Source organism: Pithys albifrons, chromosome 3, assembly GCF_047495875.1.
Source record: "Pithys albifrons albifrons isolate INPA30051 chromosome 3, PitAlb_v1, whole genome shotgun sequence".
Lineage (NCBI taxonomy): Eukaryota > Metazoa > Chordata > Aves > Passeriformes > Thamnophilidae > Pithys > Pithys albifrons.
Window position 1 is genome coordinate 52,624,509 of NC_092460.1, and position 13,817 is coordinate 52,638,325.

The 13,817-nt window shown below is 43.9% G+C and overlaps 4 protein-coding genes across 4 annotated transcripts; 3 read left to right on the top strand and 1 right to left on the bottom strand.

Annotated features, from left to right (window-relative positions):
• Positions 1-906: 906 nt before the first annotated feature.
• On the bottom strand, positions 907-1,596 carry LOC139670369 (histone H2A-IV). The gene has a single exon (XM_071551967.1). It carries the CDS (start codon positions 1,455-1,457, stop codon positions 1,068-1,070), a length of 390 nt encoding a protein of 129 aa, XP_071408068.1. The 5' UTR covers positions 1,458-1,596; the 3' UTR covers positions 907-1,067.
• A 210-nt stretch (positions 1,597-1,806) lies between these two features.
• LOC139669425 (histone H2B 8) lies at positions 1,807-2,260 on the top strand. Its single transcript, XM_071549913.1, has one exon. It carries the CDS (start codon positions 1,834-1,836, stop codon positions 2,212-2,214), a length of 381 nt encoding a protein of 126 aa, XP_071406014.1. The 5' UTR covers positions 1,807-1,833; the 3' UTR covers positions 2,215-2,260.
• Positions 2,261-3,317: 1,057 nt separating this feature from the next.
• Positions 3,318-3,868, top strand: LOC139669426 (histone H3). The gene has a single exon (XM_071549914.1). It carries the CDS (start codon positions 3,374-3,376, stop codon positions 3,782-3,784), a length of 411 nt encoding a protein of 136 aa, XP_071406015.1. The 5' UTR covers positions 3,318-3,373; the 3' UTR covers positions 3,785-3,868.
• Positions 3,869-12,967: 9,099 nt separating this feature from the next.
• On the top strand, positions 12,968-13,805 carry LOC139669428 (histone H4). The gene has a single exon (XM_071549916.1). The coding sequence runs from the start codon at positions 13,361-13,363 to the stop codon at positions 13,670-13,672; it is 312 nt and encodes a 103-aa protein (XP_071406017.1). The 5' UTR covers positions 12,968-13,360; the 3' UTR covers positions 13,673-13,805.
• The last annotated feature ends 12 nt before the right edge of the window (positions 13,806-13,817 follow it).

The following is a 13,817-nucleotide window of genomic DNA, read 5'->3' on the forward strand; positions in this document are numbered from 1 at the left end:
AAAGCTGTGTCCCCGTCCGCGGAGCACAAGGCACTCCCGCATTCAAACAGGCGAAGGCAATAGAAGAGGCCAGGGACCCCCAAAAGGCGACTAACTCCACCAAATCTGAAAAGGTGGTACCGAAGGGCTCGGCCAAACCGAAGGAGGTAGTATCCAGGAGACCACACTGTGTAAAAAAGGAAACTTTTTCAGAAAAACGCCAAGATCACTTTTAGACACCACCCACTCTGTCAGGATGGAAAAGAAAGAACTGAAACATCATTTCAAATCTAGGCTGGCATTCGATGATCCCCTTTCCCGTGTATATGTGACTTTTCGTAGTGTTTCTATCTGAATTCACACTCGAGCCTATTTGCTTTAACTCCGTTGCGAAAATCACCACAATCATCACTTAATAACTGACTCTACCCTTTGGAAATCATCCAGGACAGCTTCCCAGTGAAGTGCTTACAACTTTCTCACTATGACCTGAAAGCCTTAAACTGCAACGGAGAGAAAAACAGAGCCCCAGAAGGCAGAAAACTTACAATAATCGCTACGCACAAGGCACTCGGACCCCTTTTTTCTCCCCCAAAGCAGGGCAGCGGCGGCTCACCCGGGGAGAAGGTGGCTCAATTCCTCTCCGGTTTGATAAGCGCGCGTTACAGTCGATTGGCCGGGGCGACCCCATCCCCGCCCCATCCACCTCCGCTGTGTTTAGCGGGTGCTTCCCAACCGCCGAATCCATAGGGAGGGACGCAGACAGCACACCCCTTGCTGAGTTTACCTTTCCTAACCATGCTGCCGTGATCGATTTTAATCGCGACAGATACACACTTAAAACTGCTTTTGTTTTGCCTAAAAGGGAAACTGAGACTCCTTTACATAAATACATTGATTTCTTAGAGAAGGAAAGACGCAGGGAGCTACACTGAACAAGATAAAATTTTATGCTTTAGAAAGCTTCCTTAAATATCCAGTTTCCAGACATATCAAATAACATGCATTTATAGGGTTAAGCGACCCTGCTCTTTCTAGGAAAGTGTGGGTGGCTCTGAAAAGAGCCTTTGGGTTGTTTGTCTGAAGCTTTACTTGGCTTTAGCCTTGTGGCTGTCGGTCTTCTTGGGCAGCAGCACGGCCTGGATGTTGGGCAGCACGCCGCCCTGCGCGATCGTCACCTTGCCCAGCAGCTTGTTGAGCTCCTCGTCGTTGCGGATGGCGAGCTGCAGGTGGCGGGGGATGATGCGCGTCTTCTTGTTGTCGCGGGCCGCGTTGCCCGCCAGCTCCAGGATCTCGGCCGTCAGGTACTCCAGCACGGCCGCCAGGTACACGGGCGCGCCGGCGCCCACCCGCTCCGCGTAGTTGCCCTTGCGCAGCAGGCGGTGCACGCGGCCCACGGGGAACTGCAGCCCGGCCCGCGACGAGCGCGACTTGGCCTTGGCCCGCGCCTTCCCGCCCTGCTTCCCGCGGCCGGACATGTCGCAATAAAAAAAAAAAGTTCAAAATTCTAAGGACAAACAACAAAAAAACCCGCCCGCACAGTACCTGACACGCCGCGAAAATCGTAGTAAATGCAACCAAAGCTCCCACTCTGCCTTTTTATCCCTTCCTTCTGGGGTTCGGTGGGACTTCTGATTGGCGGAGGCGCGGATCGTAAACTTAACCAATGGCAACGCAGGCGAAATTCTGACCAATCGAATAAGTCAGATGGATTGACATCACGGACCCGGATTGTCCAATAGACAATACCAGAGTTGAGTCATCTCATTTGCATACCATCCCTATAAATAAGGGCGTCTCCGCCTTTGTATTTACGTCGCTGCTGCGGTAGATAGGTAGCGGCGGACCCGTAAAATGCCGGAACCGGCTAAATCCGCTCCTGCTCCGAAGAAGGGCTCCAAGAAAGCCGTCACCAAGACCCAAAAGAAAGGTGACAAAAAACGTAGAAAGACTAGGAAAGAGAGCTATTCCATCTACGTGTACAAGGTGCTGAAGCAGGTGCACCCCGACACGGGCATCTCCTCCAAGGCCATGGGTATCATGAACTCCTTCGTCAACGACATCTTCGAGCGCATCGCCGGCGAGGCGTCGCGGCTGGCGCACTACAACAAGCGCTCCACCATCACGTCGCGGGAGATCCAGACGGCCGTGCGGCTGCTGCTGCCCGGCGAGCTGGCCAAGCACGCCGTCTCCGAGGGCACCAAGGCTGTCACCAAGTACACCAGCTCCAAGTAGGGCGTCTCGGACCGTCACTTAATCCAAAGGCTCTTTTAAGAGCCACCCATATATTCAGTAAAAGAGTCTGTCACACTGATTGCTTTCGGTGAGTGGTACTTGTATTTGGTACTATTTTTGTTCTCAAGTTAGGCCATGGTATTTTAAAATAATAGAAAAAATGTTTACCCTGTACTGGGAAAGTTGGGTCATTTTGTGAGTATTCGATTCTGACAAGCCATCCAGCACGTCTATAAAAAGAATGTTAAGTCCCTAATTGGGTTATAAAGCTGTTAAAGTTTTCCTTCCTCATTTAGAGTAATTACCTCGTCTAGTTTTTATAATAACAGTCTCGTTTCAGTGCAGTTATACTTTTTTTTCCCTGATAAAATATCGTCCCCTTTAAATATTACATGTCATTCCCAAGTGACTTGGCTGCAAGCCAAAGCTGCTTGTTTACTCAGGAAAGTCATAGGGATTAGTCTGTCATATTTGGGAGGCAATGTTTAATGCTAGCTATAACGTAAACACAGCACAAATAAAATGGCATAGACAACGGTGTAATTCCACTAGTTTTAGAGATCTCAGAAGGGGAGGGTGGTATACCTTTTTTTTTGCCTCTAATGGAGTGTTAATTCATCACAATTAAGACTTTCCGAAGTGACAACATTGTAGGAAATTACATGTAGACATAAGAGAAGCTTAAAAAAAAGATCCGGGGAGCGCTTTATCGAACTTGAGGTTCCTTAGGATGGCCAGGGAAGGCTGTTTTTAAGAATGCCTTTTACGAAGGGACTTGATTCTTAGTTGGGCCAAGCAAGAGACCGCAATAAAAGCATTGGCTACAGGGTAAAAACTTCATGTCCGCTATCCGGTTATAGCTGTTACAGCGCACACGGCTGCCGGCGGCCCCGCTACGCCGAGCTGAGCTGCGGGATATAAGAGGGAGCACGGCCGCTTCTGTGATGGGCGGTAACTGCGGAGGGGGGACAGGGCGCTGCCCCCGCCCGTCCCACCGCCTCCCGCGCGGGCTTTTCGAACCCTTCCTCTTGTCCAATAGCAGATAGGTCTGCCTTCCCGCTGGCCAATCACAGGGCGATGATGGCTATAAACAGTGGACCCCTCGGCTGGCTCCTACACAGGCAGTGCTTGCTCGGGGACCGGTGGGTTTCTGCGGGAGATGGCGCGCACGAAGCAGACGGCGCGTAAGTCGACGGGCGGCAAGGCGCCCCGCAAGCAGTTGGCCACCAAGGCGGCCCGCAAGAGCGCGCCGGCCACGGGCGGCGTCAAGAAGCCGCATCGCTACCGGCCCGGCACGGTGGCGCTGCGCGAGATCCGGCGCTACCAGAAGTCGACCGAGCTGCTGATCCGCAAGCTGCCCTTCCAGCGCCTGGTGCGCGAGATCGCGCAGGACTTCAAGACCGACCTGCGCTTCCAGAGCTCGGCCGTCATGGCTCTGCAGGAGGCCAGCGAGGCCTACCTGGTGGGGCTCTTCGAGGACACCAACCTGTGCGCCATCCACGCCAAGCGCGTCACCATCATGCCCAAGGACATTCAGCTCGCCCGTCGCATCCGCGGCGAGCGTGCTTAAGCTCGAGCAAACAAAATTTTCAGACCATCGAAACCCCAAAGGCTCTTTTAAGAGCCACCATATGACCACTAAAGAGAGCTGTAAATTCCTTGTCACGTTTAGGAATGGATGTTTCTTTGTGTCTTGGGGGGCTTAACAGTGGGCAAAATCTGGCATCTCAGGTAAGTACAAAATGTTGATCATGTTTCAAAGAATTAGATTATGACAGTAACAAAGCAGTATAGTGTAAAATTCCTTTTATGACCATGCTAGGACAAACCTTTCTTCATGGTGGAAATTACTTTCTACGTCTTTTTCTAAAGAACTTATATGTTGTTTGTTAAAGAAAATATAATCGTGCTTTCGTTTTTTGAAAAGAAAGGTACTCAGCTAAAATGTATGTTTTTTTGACTGTTCTTGAAATTGATACAAGTTTTATTCGTAAAGGGGTGGACATTTACAGAATTCTGCCATCACGATATAGAGAATTTGGGTGTATTGGTAATGCTTACTGCTGTGCTGCCTTTCCTTTGTATGCTTACTATACCGCTATACAGTTAATTTTTCTTTCTAACCTCTTTTTTTTCGGTGAGGGCTCTGGGGTCTTTTGTTTCTGAAGATGCAAGTCTTTTCCCGCCTTTCCTGGAAGGACGCTTGGTCCGTAGTTTTCTCAGGGCTTTATCACTCCTGGTCTGGTTCTCGCTGTTGCGAGCATCGTCCCGCGGGCATTTTTAGCTTTTCTCAAGCACTCACATTTGTACTGAGGTAAAGGTATTTCCAAAGAGACCTTGGGGCAGAGCACAGATAAGGTTGTCATCTGCAAGTCACGTTTTCAAGACTTGTGCTTTTTTTTGTTATCTTCTCTAGGACATACTCGGCATCCTCAGTGGTTCTGAGTATCCTGTATGAATTACCAGAGATGTCAGTTTAGATCAGTTCTCTCTGTTGAGGCTCCCGAAAAGATTTGCTGAAGTTACCACATAGAAAGTGTTTTCTAAGGAGTATCTGTGACTAAAAACTCGTCGCCGTCTAGAATTATTCTTAAACGTAGTCTCTTACTTATCCATTGTATTAAGTGATTTTTGTGAGCCTACCCAGAAAACAGATTTCTCCCTAACTGTAAATTCAGTTGCACATCCCCTTGCTCTATTGCTCAATAGATCTGTAGTTGAGGCCTGAAAATTACATGTCCAAAATAATTTCTGGCATGATGTAACCTTTTTTAAAATTTTACTACACCAGTTGTTTTATGTAATTCGGGGAACTTCCTGTTTCATTGAAATATTGGAAATGTCTTGCAGGTTTTTTAATGCTTCAAATAAGCACGTGTGCCTTTAAGAAGTGGTTGGGGTGAGTTGGAGATAGTCTTCATTTTAACTAGGAAACAAGGGGTCACTGAGAATTGCTTAGAGCAAATATTTCTCTTGAAAAGCCTAAAACTGCAAGTTTTCTCGTAACTGCAGGTACACTTCCTTTTATTAATCTTTCTTTCTCTGTATTAGGAACTTGGACTCTGCAGCAAAATCTGACCAATCAAGTGCCTCGACACACCATTTTCTTTCCTCCTGTTTTTCTGACTTTCAGCCATTTTCTGTTACTTATCCTCGGAGGTATAAAGGGCGGGGGGGGGGGGGAAGGATGTATCTGGAAGGGTGCTCTGGGAATTAAGAAGTCTCTGCTCTGATTAATTTATCCTACCATTGTTCATTGACATAAGGCTTGTTTTTCAGAACAGATTTTTTTTCTTAAAGTAGAATAACAGTGGGATTGCAGAAATGAGTCTTAGTGAAAGCAACCTCATTTGCTGTTACCGTTCTTCATAGCAAAAGATCTGTTTATCTAAACCTGTCTTCATATGCTCTCAATAAAAAAAATATAAGTCAAGTAAAATGGCTTTTTTCTAATTATTTATATAGCAGGTATTTGATCTCATGTAATCTAAGGGTCAGAATACTCACACTTCAGCACATATTTAGGTCAAAAAAGTTTTTTATTTTCAAGAGATAAATTATTTTTCAGGAGTGAGATGGGGAAACCGGTTTAATTTTCCTTAACCTCTGACATTTTCCCTCTAGTCTTTTGGAGATCTTAGGCTGTTTGTTTTAATAAATAAAACATTATTGGGACTCATTCAGGGAGTTGCCTTCTTGAATTGTAAAAAACATTTAACACAGCTGAGAAAGAAACAGCTTTGCAGTGATTTTTTTTTTCAGGAAGGGTGAGCTCACATAATCCCTCAATTATAATGCCTAAGTCTGAATTGGTTCTGGGGTGTTAAAGAATATAAAAGAGTGTAAGGTACACACAGATGCCTTAATGTAAGTGTAAGCCTTTCTAACTCAAAGTAAGAAGGAAAAGTGGAGGCTCTTGTGCCAGCGAGGTTCAGCTGCTTTTCTGGGCTTCTTGGAAGGAGAGCCTGAGAGAAATGCAAGCTGCCAAGTAGAAGCTGGATCTGACCAAGAGCCGTTTGCTGACCAGCCAGGCTTTGGCTTGCAAGTTGCTGTTGGTACTCCTGTAAGGTGTTTTGCAGGTCATCTTAGATGCTAAGCAAGATATTTGGCTAAAACTGTTCTTGGCTCTTTAGTCTTTCTCTGTGGGCGAACTGACTCAAATTCAAGTCACCGTTTGGAAAAATGTACTTCCTGTCAGTCCAATAGGTAAGAGAGCATAGCTACTGGGGTCCTGGTAAAAATACTTAATTTCATCAGAAATACATAAGAGAAGGTCTGATGAAAGCATCTTTCTAGAACAAAAATATTTGAATCGGTCCTGCATAACACTTATCAGTTTCTGAAAAAGTCTGAACAGATATATTCATATGAAAAAGAGGTGAGGTTTTCATTGCAATTAACTATTGCAATGTAAATATTTTGTAAAGGTGATATGTTGATGGTTTCCATGGATGCGACTATGCAAAGACAGTTCCTTATGTTTTCATTTGCAAATCCATCTCATGGATTTCTTCACAAGTGAATCACCTGTTGGTTACAGCCTTCAGTAATCACAAGCAGTGAAGTCTGAGCATAGCCAGCCTCAGCTCTCCTGCAAGCCTGGCCAGTACTGCCCTGTGGCATCATTGCCTCTCTCCTCTCTCCTGCTTTCAATTCATGTTTTAGCTTCAAGTTAGATATAAGCATGTTTCTGGTTATAGATGTGCAAACAATATTGTCACAACAGTATGAACACTTGTTAAAATTTTATATTATGTATCAGAAAATACTTTATCAGCTACTGTTGTTATGCATTTAATTACACTGGCCATAATAAGGGGTCTGACTCTAGGATCCTGCTGATTAACACAATTTTCCAAGTGAAGGTTTCCAATTTGCCCTTTATTAGTTCTCAGTTTGCAGCTTGAGCTGTGTGGATCTGGGGAGTGACAACTGCAAACCCTCAATCACACATGTACCACCCAGCACTCAGTCCCCAAGCCCATCACTTGCTTCTGGTGAGTTGTCTCTCAATTTTTTTTTAAATGTATTTGATTGTTGTTTAGATAGCCTTCATCTGACATTACCTCAGTCCTTGGAATTGTTTCTGTGGTCCTTCCTTACTTTTTTTCATTCTGCTTTTGGCTAGTTGTATGTTACAAACATTAGTTTCTTAATAAAAATTTTTCTTTTTGTCAGCTTTTGTGGCCTAATGCCACAACCACTCCAGCTACTCATGCTAAGCTACTAGTGCCTCATGAGACTATGGAGAAAGAAGAATACAATTAATAAAATTTTTTTCTGTATGACTGTAAAGCAAACAGAAAATGGCAGCCCTGTTCTCAGTAAAGCTGTTAGAGCAATAAAGGGGACTAGCAATAACAAGACAACAAACTAGAGGAACAGAGTACATAAAAACAATGCAAACCAAGTTTGAATTAAAACCATTTGTGCATTAAAAATGTAAGCCCAGCTGGCTGAGTGCCTCAGTCCCAAGCTACACTTATGGATAAGGTTCAAAGAAAGAAATCTTACAGCCCCAGGGACACCTGGACTGCAAAACACATGTCCCAACATTGCTCCCTCCACACCGTTCTCATCTGTGCCACCCACAGTACCCTTGTGCCCCAGTCTAAAGCTGCTTTTAGGCTTGGTTGCAGGTTCAAAGAGCCACAAAGCCTAGAGCTTCAGGGATACTGATGCTAAAAAAGGCATGCCAAGGGTAGCATGGCACCGCCCCTATACTGCTTCCTCCACACCTTTCTCATCTGGGCCACCCCTAGTGCTTTCTCAAGTTTTCATGCATTGACAATATATGGCTTCAGTTCTGTATCTGCCTTTCACTCTTTTTTGCCCTATATACTGTGAGATTTTGCTAATTCTGTCCTATGAAGATACGTTTTTACTGGGCTTGATCATTCTGTCTTTACACATCAGCATAGTTCTCTATTCTGCTGTACTGTGTTATCTGTTCTTTTTCTCATGTGGAGTTTAGAGGTATTCAAGATATTAAAGAACCTGAGCAAATATTCTCTGCGTCCTTATTGCTTCTCTCTATATATTTTATCCTTCCTCATCACAATATATTTCTGAAGATCTCTTAATGTTTCACTGCATGCCTTACCCATACCAAGAATATTTGATATATTTATGACCACCCCCTTTCTCTCTGCACCTGGATTTTTGATTTTTGTGTTATTCCAAGCATAGCACTGATCTGTCTGGATCAGTAAAAACTATGCAAATTCTGGCCTGTAAGAGCTTCAACTTGTGATGCATTCAATTGGTAAATAATTGATCCAGAGGGCTTATGATATACTTTTTCATAAACGTTCCATATGATCCCATGGATTTTAATGCAGTATGTCAATGTTGTAATGAACATGAGGACGTAGAGCTTAATGGATAACATAAAAAGCATGATGGAAAACAAAACAAAACAAAACAAACAGGGTGTTTCTGGGACACAGCCTTTCAGGAATATCTAAAAATCAAATGTAAATCTTTGTGTGTTTCAGATGCCAGTTCAACGTGCTGGTGTCTGAGCATTTCCCAGATTAATTCAGACTACTGATAGTCCATGAAAAGTGGGTAAGATCTCCACTGCAACAATGCAATGATAAGTAGCATTTGTGAATTTCTGTATGCTTTGCTGCAGTCAACCAGCTCAAAATCATTTTCACAATGAGATTAAAGGACTTCCAAACAATAAACAATGTTAGTTACATTTCAAGTTAGTTATGTTGTGAAATAAAATATTGCACAGCTCTATGTGGCCCTCTCCACACTTCTGCCCCTTTCTCCTAAATGAAGTATGGTGCTAGTTGTTGAAATTGAATGTTATTTTCCTTATTTCAGCCAATTCTGATCTTCTTATCAGTTCTTCCAGGCAGTCACCTGACAAGATTGTAGTTGTTGTTTTGTTTTTAGGGAAAAAAGACCATGTTAGGAAAAAAAATGAAGTTCATGTATAGGGATATGGACTAGTCCACTTCCAGAAGAGATAATTTTAAAAGTCTAAGAGTGGTAACTATGCATACACCAAAGAAAATTCCAAGGGATTGCCAACATTTGTTGCTCTGGGACTACTTTGGTGTTCTCAGTCTAGGCCTATATAGATAGAAATCTCACTAGACCAAACCTGTGACCTCTGTCCAATGCCTGAAAAATGTAACAGTCAGTAGCATTGCCAATTCTTGCTGTTTTGCTGCTTGTTTAGGCATGTGTGAGCACAGTGTGAGTTCATCTTGCAGCAGTACAATTGCAGTCTATACAGAAATAAAATGAACAGTCAGTCTACTGTTTAGATGAGGGGATTGAGTCCATCATTAGCAAGTTTGCAGATGACACCAGGCTGGGAGGGAGTGTTGACTGGCTGGAGGGAAGGAAGGCTCTGCAGAGGGACCTTGAAGGGCTGGAGAGATGGGCTGATTCCAATGAGATGAAGTTCAACAAGACTAATTGCTGGGTCCTTCACTTTGGCCACAACAACCCCATACAGCACTACAGGCTGGGGACAGAATGGCTGGAGAGCAGCCAGGCAGAAAGGGACCTGGGTGTTTGGATTGACAGGAGGCTGAACATGACCCAGCAGTGTGCCCAGGTGGCCAAGAAGGCCAATAGGATCCTGGCCTATATCAAGAATAGTGTGACCAGCAGGACCAGAGAAGTGATCCTTCCCCTGTACTCTGTGTTGGTGAGGCCACACCTTGAGTATTGTGTTCAGTTCTGGGCCCCTCAGTTCAGGAAAGATATTGAAGAGCTGGAGCAGGTCCAGAGAAGAGCAAGAAGGCTGGTGAAGGCACTTGAGCACAAGTCCTGTGGGGAGAGGCTGGGGGACCTGGGGTTGTTTAGTCTGGAGAAGAGGAGGCTCAGGGGAGACCTTATCACTCTCTACAACTACATGAAAGGGGGTTGTAACCAGGTGGGGATTGATCTGTTCTCTCAGGCAACCAGCAGTAGAACAAGAGGGCAGGGGCTTAAGCTCTGCCAGGAGAGGTTTAGTTTGGATATTACAAAGAAATTCTCTCCAGAGAGAGTGGTGGATTCACCATCCCTGGAGGTCTTGAAGATGAGACTGGATGTGACACTTAGTGCCATGATCTGGTATTCAAAGTGGGGTTAGATCAAGGGTTGGACTTGATTATCTTGGAGGTCTCTTCCAACCCAGCTGATTCTATGATACTGTGAAGTAGTCAATAGTGATTACATTCTGTGAGGACTGAATTGTAATTGTTACATGTTTTCAAAGATCTGTAACTTCAGAATTCTTAAATAGGGAGAATAAGGAGTTCTCAATACATCCGTATAAGATTTATCTAGCTTAATGGTCCTGAAATTAATGGCTCAAAGACTACATTAGAGGCATTTCCAAATATATAGTATTTTACAAGCTCTTGTATATGCTATATTTTAAGAACACTTTCAAATACTAATACTATTTATCCTCAAGAGTTTTGGAAGTGGAGTGGTTTGATTTTCTTTTTTAACACGTTATAACGTTCAAGGGTTACTTTTTATCAGCTGTTTAACTAGAAGTAGTTTAAAGTTTCCACTAATTAACCAACTGTCCCAGTATAGTGCAGAACTCTACTACACTGTCTAGGACAAACACTCTCACCCATATCCCAGTGTTCAGACCTCAGCACATTGAATTGATATCTGAAACCACAAAACTCTCAGTGACTCCCCAAGACCCTCCATGAGGCTCCACCCAGCATTTCCTATTCCAAAAACAGTGGTATTGTATTCCTTGTCCTCTCAGATATTTTCCTGTAACTCATTTATCCATAAGTCCTAATGATGTCGTTTCAGTTTTAGTGTTGATAATTGCTTTTGCTTTCTAAGTGTAAGAGGCTTATCTCAACAGAGGATGACACACACACATGCTAATGGATATATCACTTTATTGTAAAAGACTCTAGTCTAGATGATGGAATCGAATAGAAGGTTGATTAATACGGTTTATAAGAATGTGACCAAGCAGAAAACCCAAGAGAGCCTCATGTTAGGGAAAAATAAAAATCAAATGCACTATGACACATCCATAACTACTGGAGTCACAATTCCAAAACAGGCTGTTGCCTAAATTATAAGGTAGGTTTTATCAGTAGATTTACACAGTTTCATAAAAGAAGGCTGAAGAGTTTTGAACAAAGTTTTCTGGTGAAGAGGGAAATGAAAAGAAAGCTAAAAAATGACAAGAGTTTACATGAAAGCAAACAAAGAAACAAATCAACCCTAACAAAACTAAGTGAAACAAATTGGTTATGTTTCTGTGTTTGGAAAAAGTCATTTAGACAAACCTATGTATCTTCTAAAAACATAGCAAATTTCCTTTTGCACATATATATACTACCCTTTTGAGGGGACAAGGGAAGGGAGGCAAAGGGAAAGAACTAGATAAATTTCTTACCCAAAATTGTGAGCCATTATGATTCATAAAAAATAAGGATGTGTGGGGATGGGGTTCTTACTAAAGCACTTTTTTTTCCTTCTCTATTTCAAAGAAGTTACACAAAATTATGCCAGTGAAAACGTTTTATAGTGCTATGAGTTTTCAGAATGTGATGACTAAATGCAAATTAAAACAGAAATCACGCACACAAAAAAAAATCCCTGGAAAGTTCTTTAGCAAATTCTCATTTTCACACTTTTTCAAGACTTATTTATAGCTATTTCAATATTGCTCTATAAAATATAAAGATTATTTATTATTACCAAAATCAATAGAAATTAGTGAAAATTTGTGCTGTTAAAAAGAAGAAAGGGAAAACATCCAAAATATATATTTTTAAATGGTGGATTTGTGTTTAATCTCAGTATAAATTTCTTTAATAATATCTGTGTCAGGAAGTACAGTTTATTAGTTTGAGCAAGACTGCCTTAATCCTGGAAAATTACTAACATGAGAACACTGATCTGTATTTTACTGTTGACAGTTAAAAACATGAGTAGCATTGTTATTATAAATGCAATGGGTTTAGCAAGGAAATAACCCAAATATTAGGGTGAGAGAATTGTAATAGTCTTTTTGTTTCCATTAAGGTGCAAGTCTCACACTTCCCCAGTAAGGTGCAGTCCCAGAAATGACGTTATAACCTGTGGTGCCTTCCTTACAGTCAGTCCTCTTAGAAGAATTCTTTAGGTTTTTACCTGTTTTCAAAATGGCCAAAAATATGCTTGATAGGTAAAGGGTGTGACAGGCAAACATATACGTGTTTACACACGTGTGTGCCTGTGTTGTGGGGGAAAAAACCCCCAGCCAAATCCCAACAAAACAAACGAGCCAAAACAACAGAACTTTTTCGTTTAGATCTGCAGGAAGGAAATTCTACATCACATTTAAAAAAAAAATAAAAAAAGAAAAATAAAAAAAAAAGAAATGCAAACCATACAAACAGAAAAACTCTACTTTTATCACGAAGCTTGACCTTTTTCTCCCTCTCCCCTTTTGAGCAGGACTTAGTAACAGACTTACTTAACTTAGTTACTGAAATTAATAACTGTAACTTAGTTAAAGTACTTCGTAACAGAAAGAAGACGCAGGTTCAACAGGAGAAGGCTGACAGAGATTATATAAATGTATCCGAGGAAGGGCTCTATACAGGCAACTACGAATAACCAAAAATATTAAAAAGCAACACATAAAGCATCCAAAACAGAAGCATAAGCCGAGATGGGCGGGCGGAGAGAAGAGACGGGGCGGGAGCGCCGAGCGCAGCCCCACATTGGTCGGATTTTGCCGCAGACCCGCGGGGAGGGACGGAAAAGGGGGCGCCGCAGACCCCGCTTCTGCCACCGACGGAGACCCAGCGCTGCCGCGGAACTGTCACCCGCTCAGGGTGGCACGGCCGGGGCAACCAGCAAAGGGACGCGCGGGCGGACAGCGGGCAGGGGCCCCGCAGCGAGGCCTCACTGCGGGAACGGCCGTGCGGGACTCGGTCCTGTAGAGGCAGAGCCGCCGCGCGTGTCCGCGAGCCAGAGCCGGGAAAGCGCCTTGGCCGCCGTCCCGCGGGAAGCCCGTGAAAGAGCAGCGCGGGGGCGGGAACTGTGACTGAGACCACGCCTCTCTCCGCAGTCCTCAACCAGGTCGGACCACACGCAATATAGGGTGCAAAAGGGTTGCTTTTCGCTACATATTGCTTGTGGTGGAAAGACTCTGGTCATGTCTGGCAGAGGCAAAGGCGGGAAGGGGCTCGGCAAAGGCGGCGCCAAGCGCCACCGCAAGGTGCTGCGCGACAACATCCAGGGCATCACCAAGCCGGCCATCCGCCGCCTGGCTCGGCGCGGCGGCGTCAAGCGCATCTCGGGGCTCATCTACGAGGAGACGCGCGGCGTGCTCAAAGTGTTCCTGGAGAACGTGATCCGGGACGCTGTCACCTACACCGAGCACGCCAAGAGGAAGACAGTCACGGCCATGGACGTGGTCTACGCCCTCAAGCGCCAGGGACGCACCCTCTACGGCTTCGGCGGTTAAAACTCCAGTCATAACAACTAAAATAAAACAAAGGCTCTTTTCAGAGCCACTCATGTATTTCACAATGAGAGTTGTATTATTACAAATTGAAACTTAGTTCGTCAAAACTTAATATACAAACTCCCATCCTGTATTTGTAATTGCA

Bases quoted from the DNA above. Each gene is read 5' to 3' on its own strand.
- LOC139670369 (XM_071551967.1), bottom strand. From the start codon at position 1,457: ATGTCCGGCCGCGGGAAGCAGGGCGGGAAGGCGCGGGCCAAGGCCAAG.
- LOC139669428 (XM_071549916.1), top strand. From the start codon at position 13,361: ATGTCTGGCAGAGGCAAAGGCGGGAAGGGGCTCGGCAAAGGCGGCGCC.
- LOC139669426 (XM_071549914.1), top strand. From the start codon at position 3,374: ATGGCGCGCACGAAGCAGACGGCGCGTAAGTCGACGGGCGGCAAGGCG.
- LOC139669425 (XM_071549913.1), top strand. From the start codon at position 1,834: ATGCCGGAACCGGCTAAATCCGCTCCTGCTCCGAAGAAGGGCTCCAAG.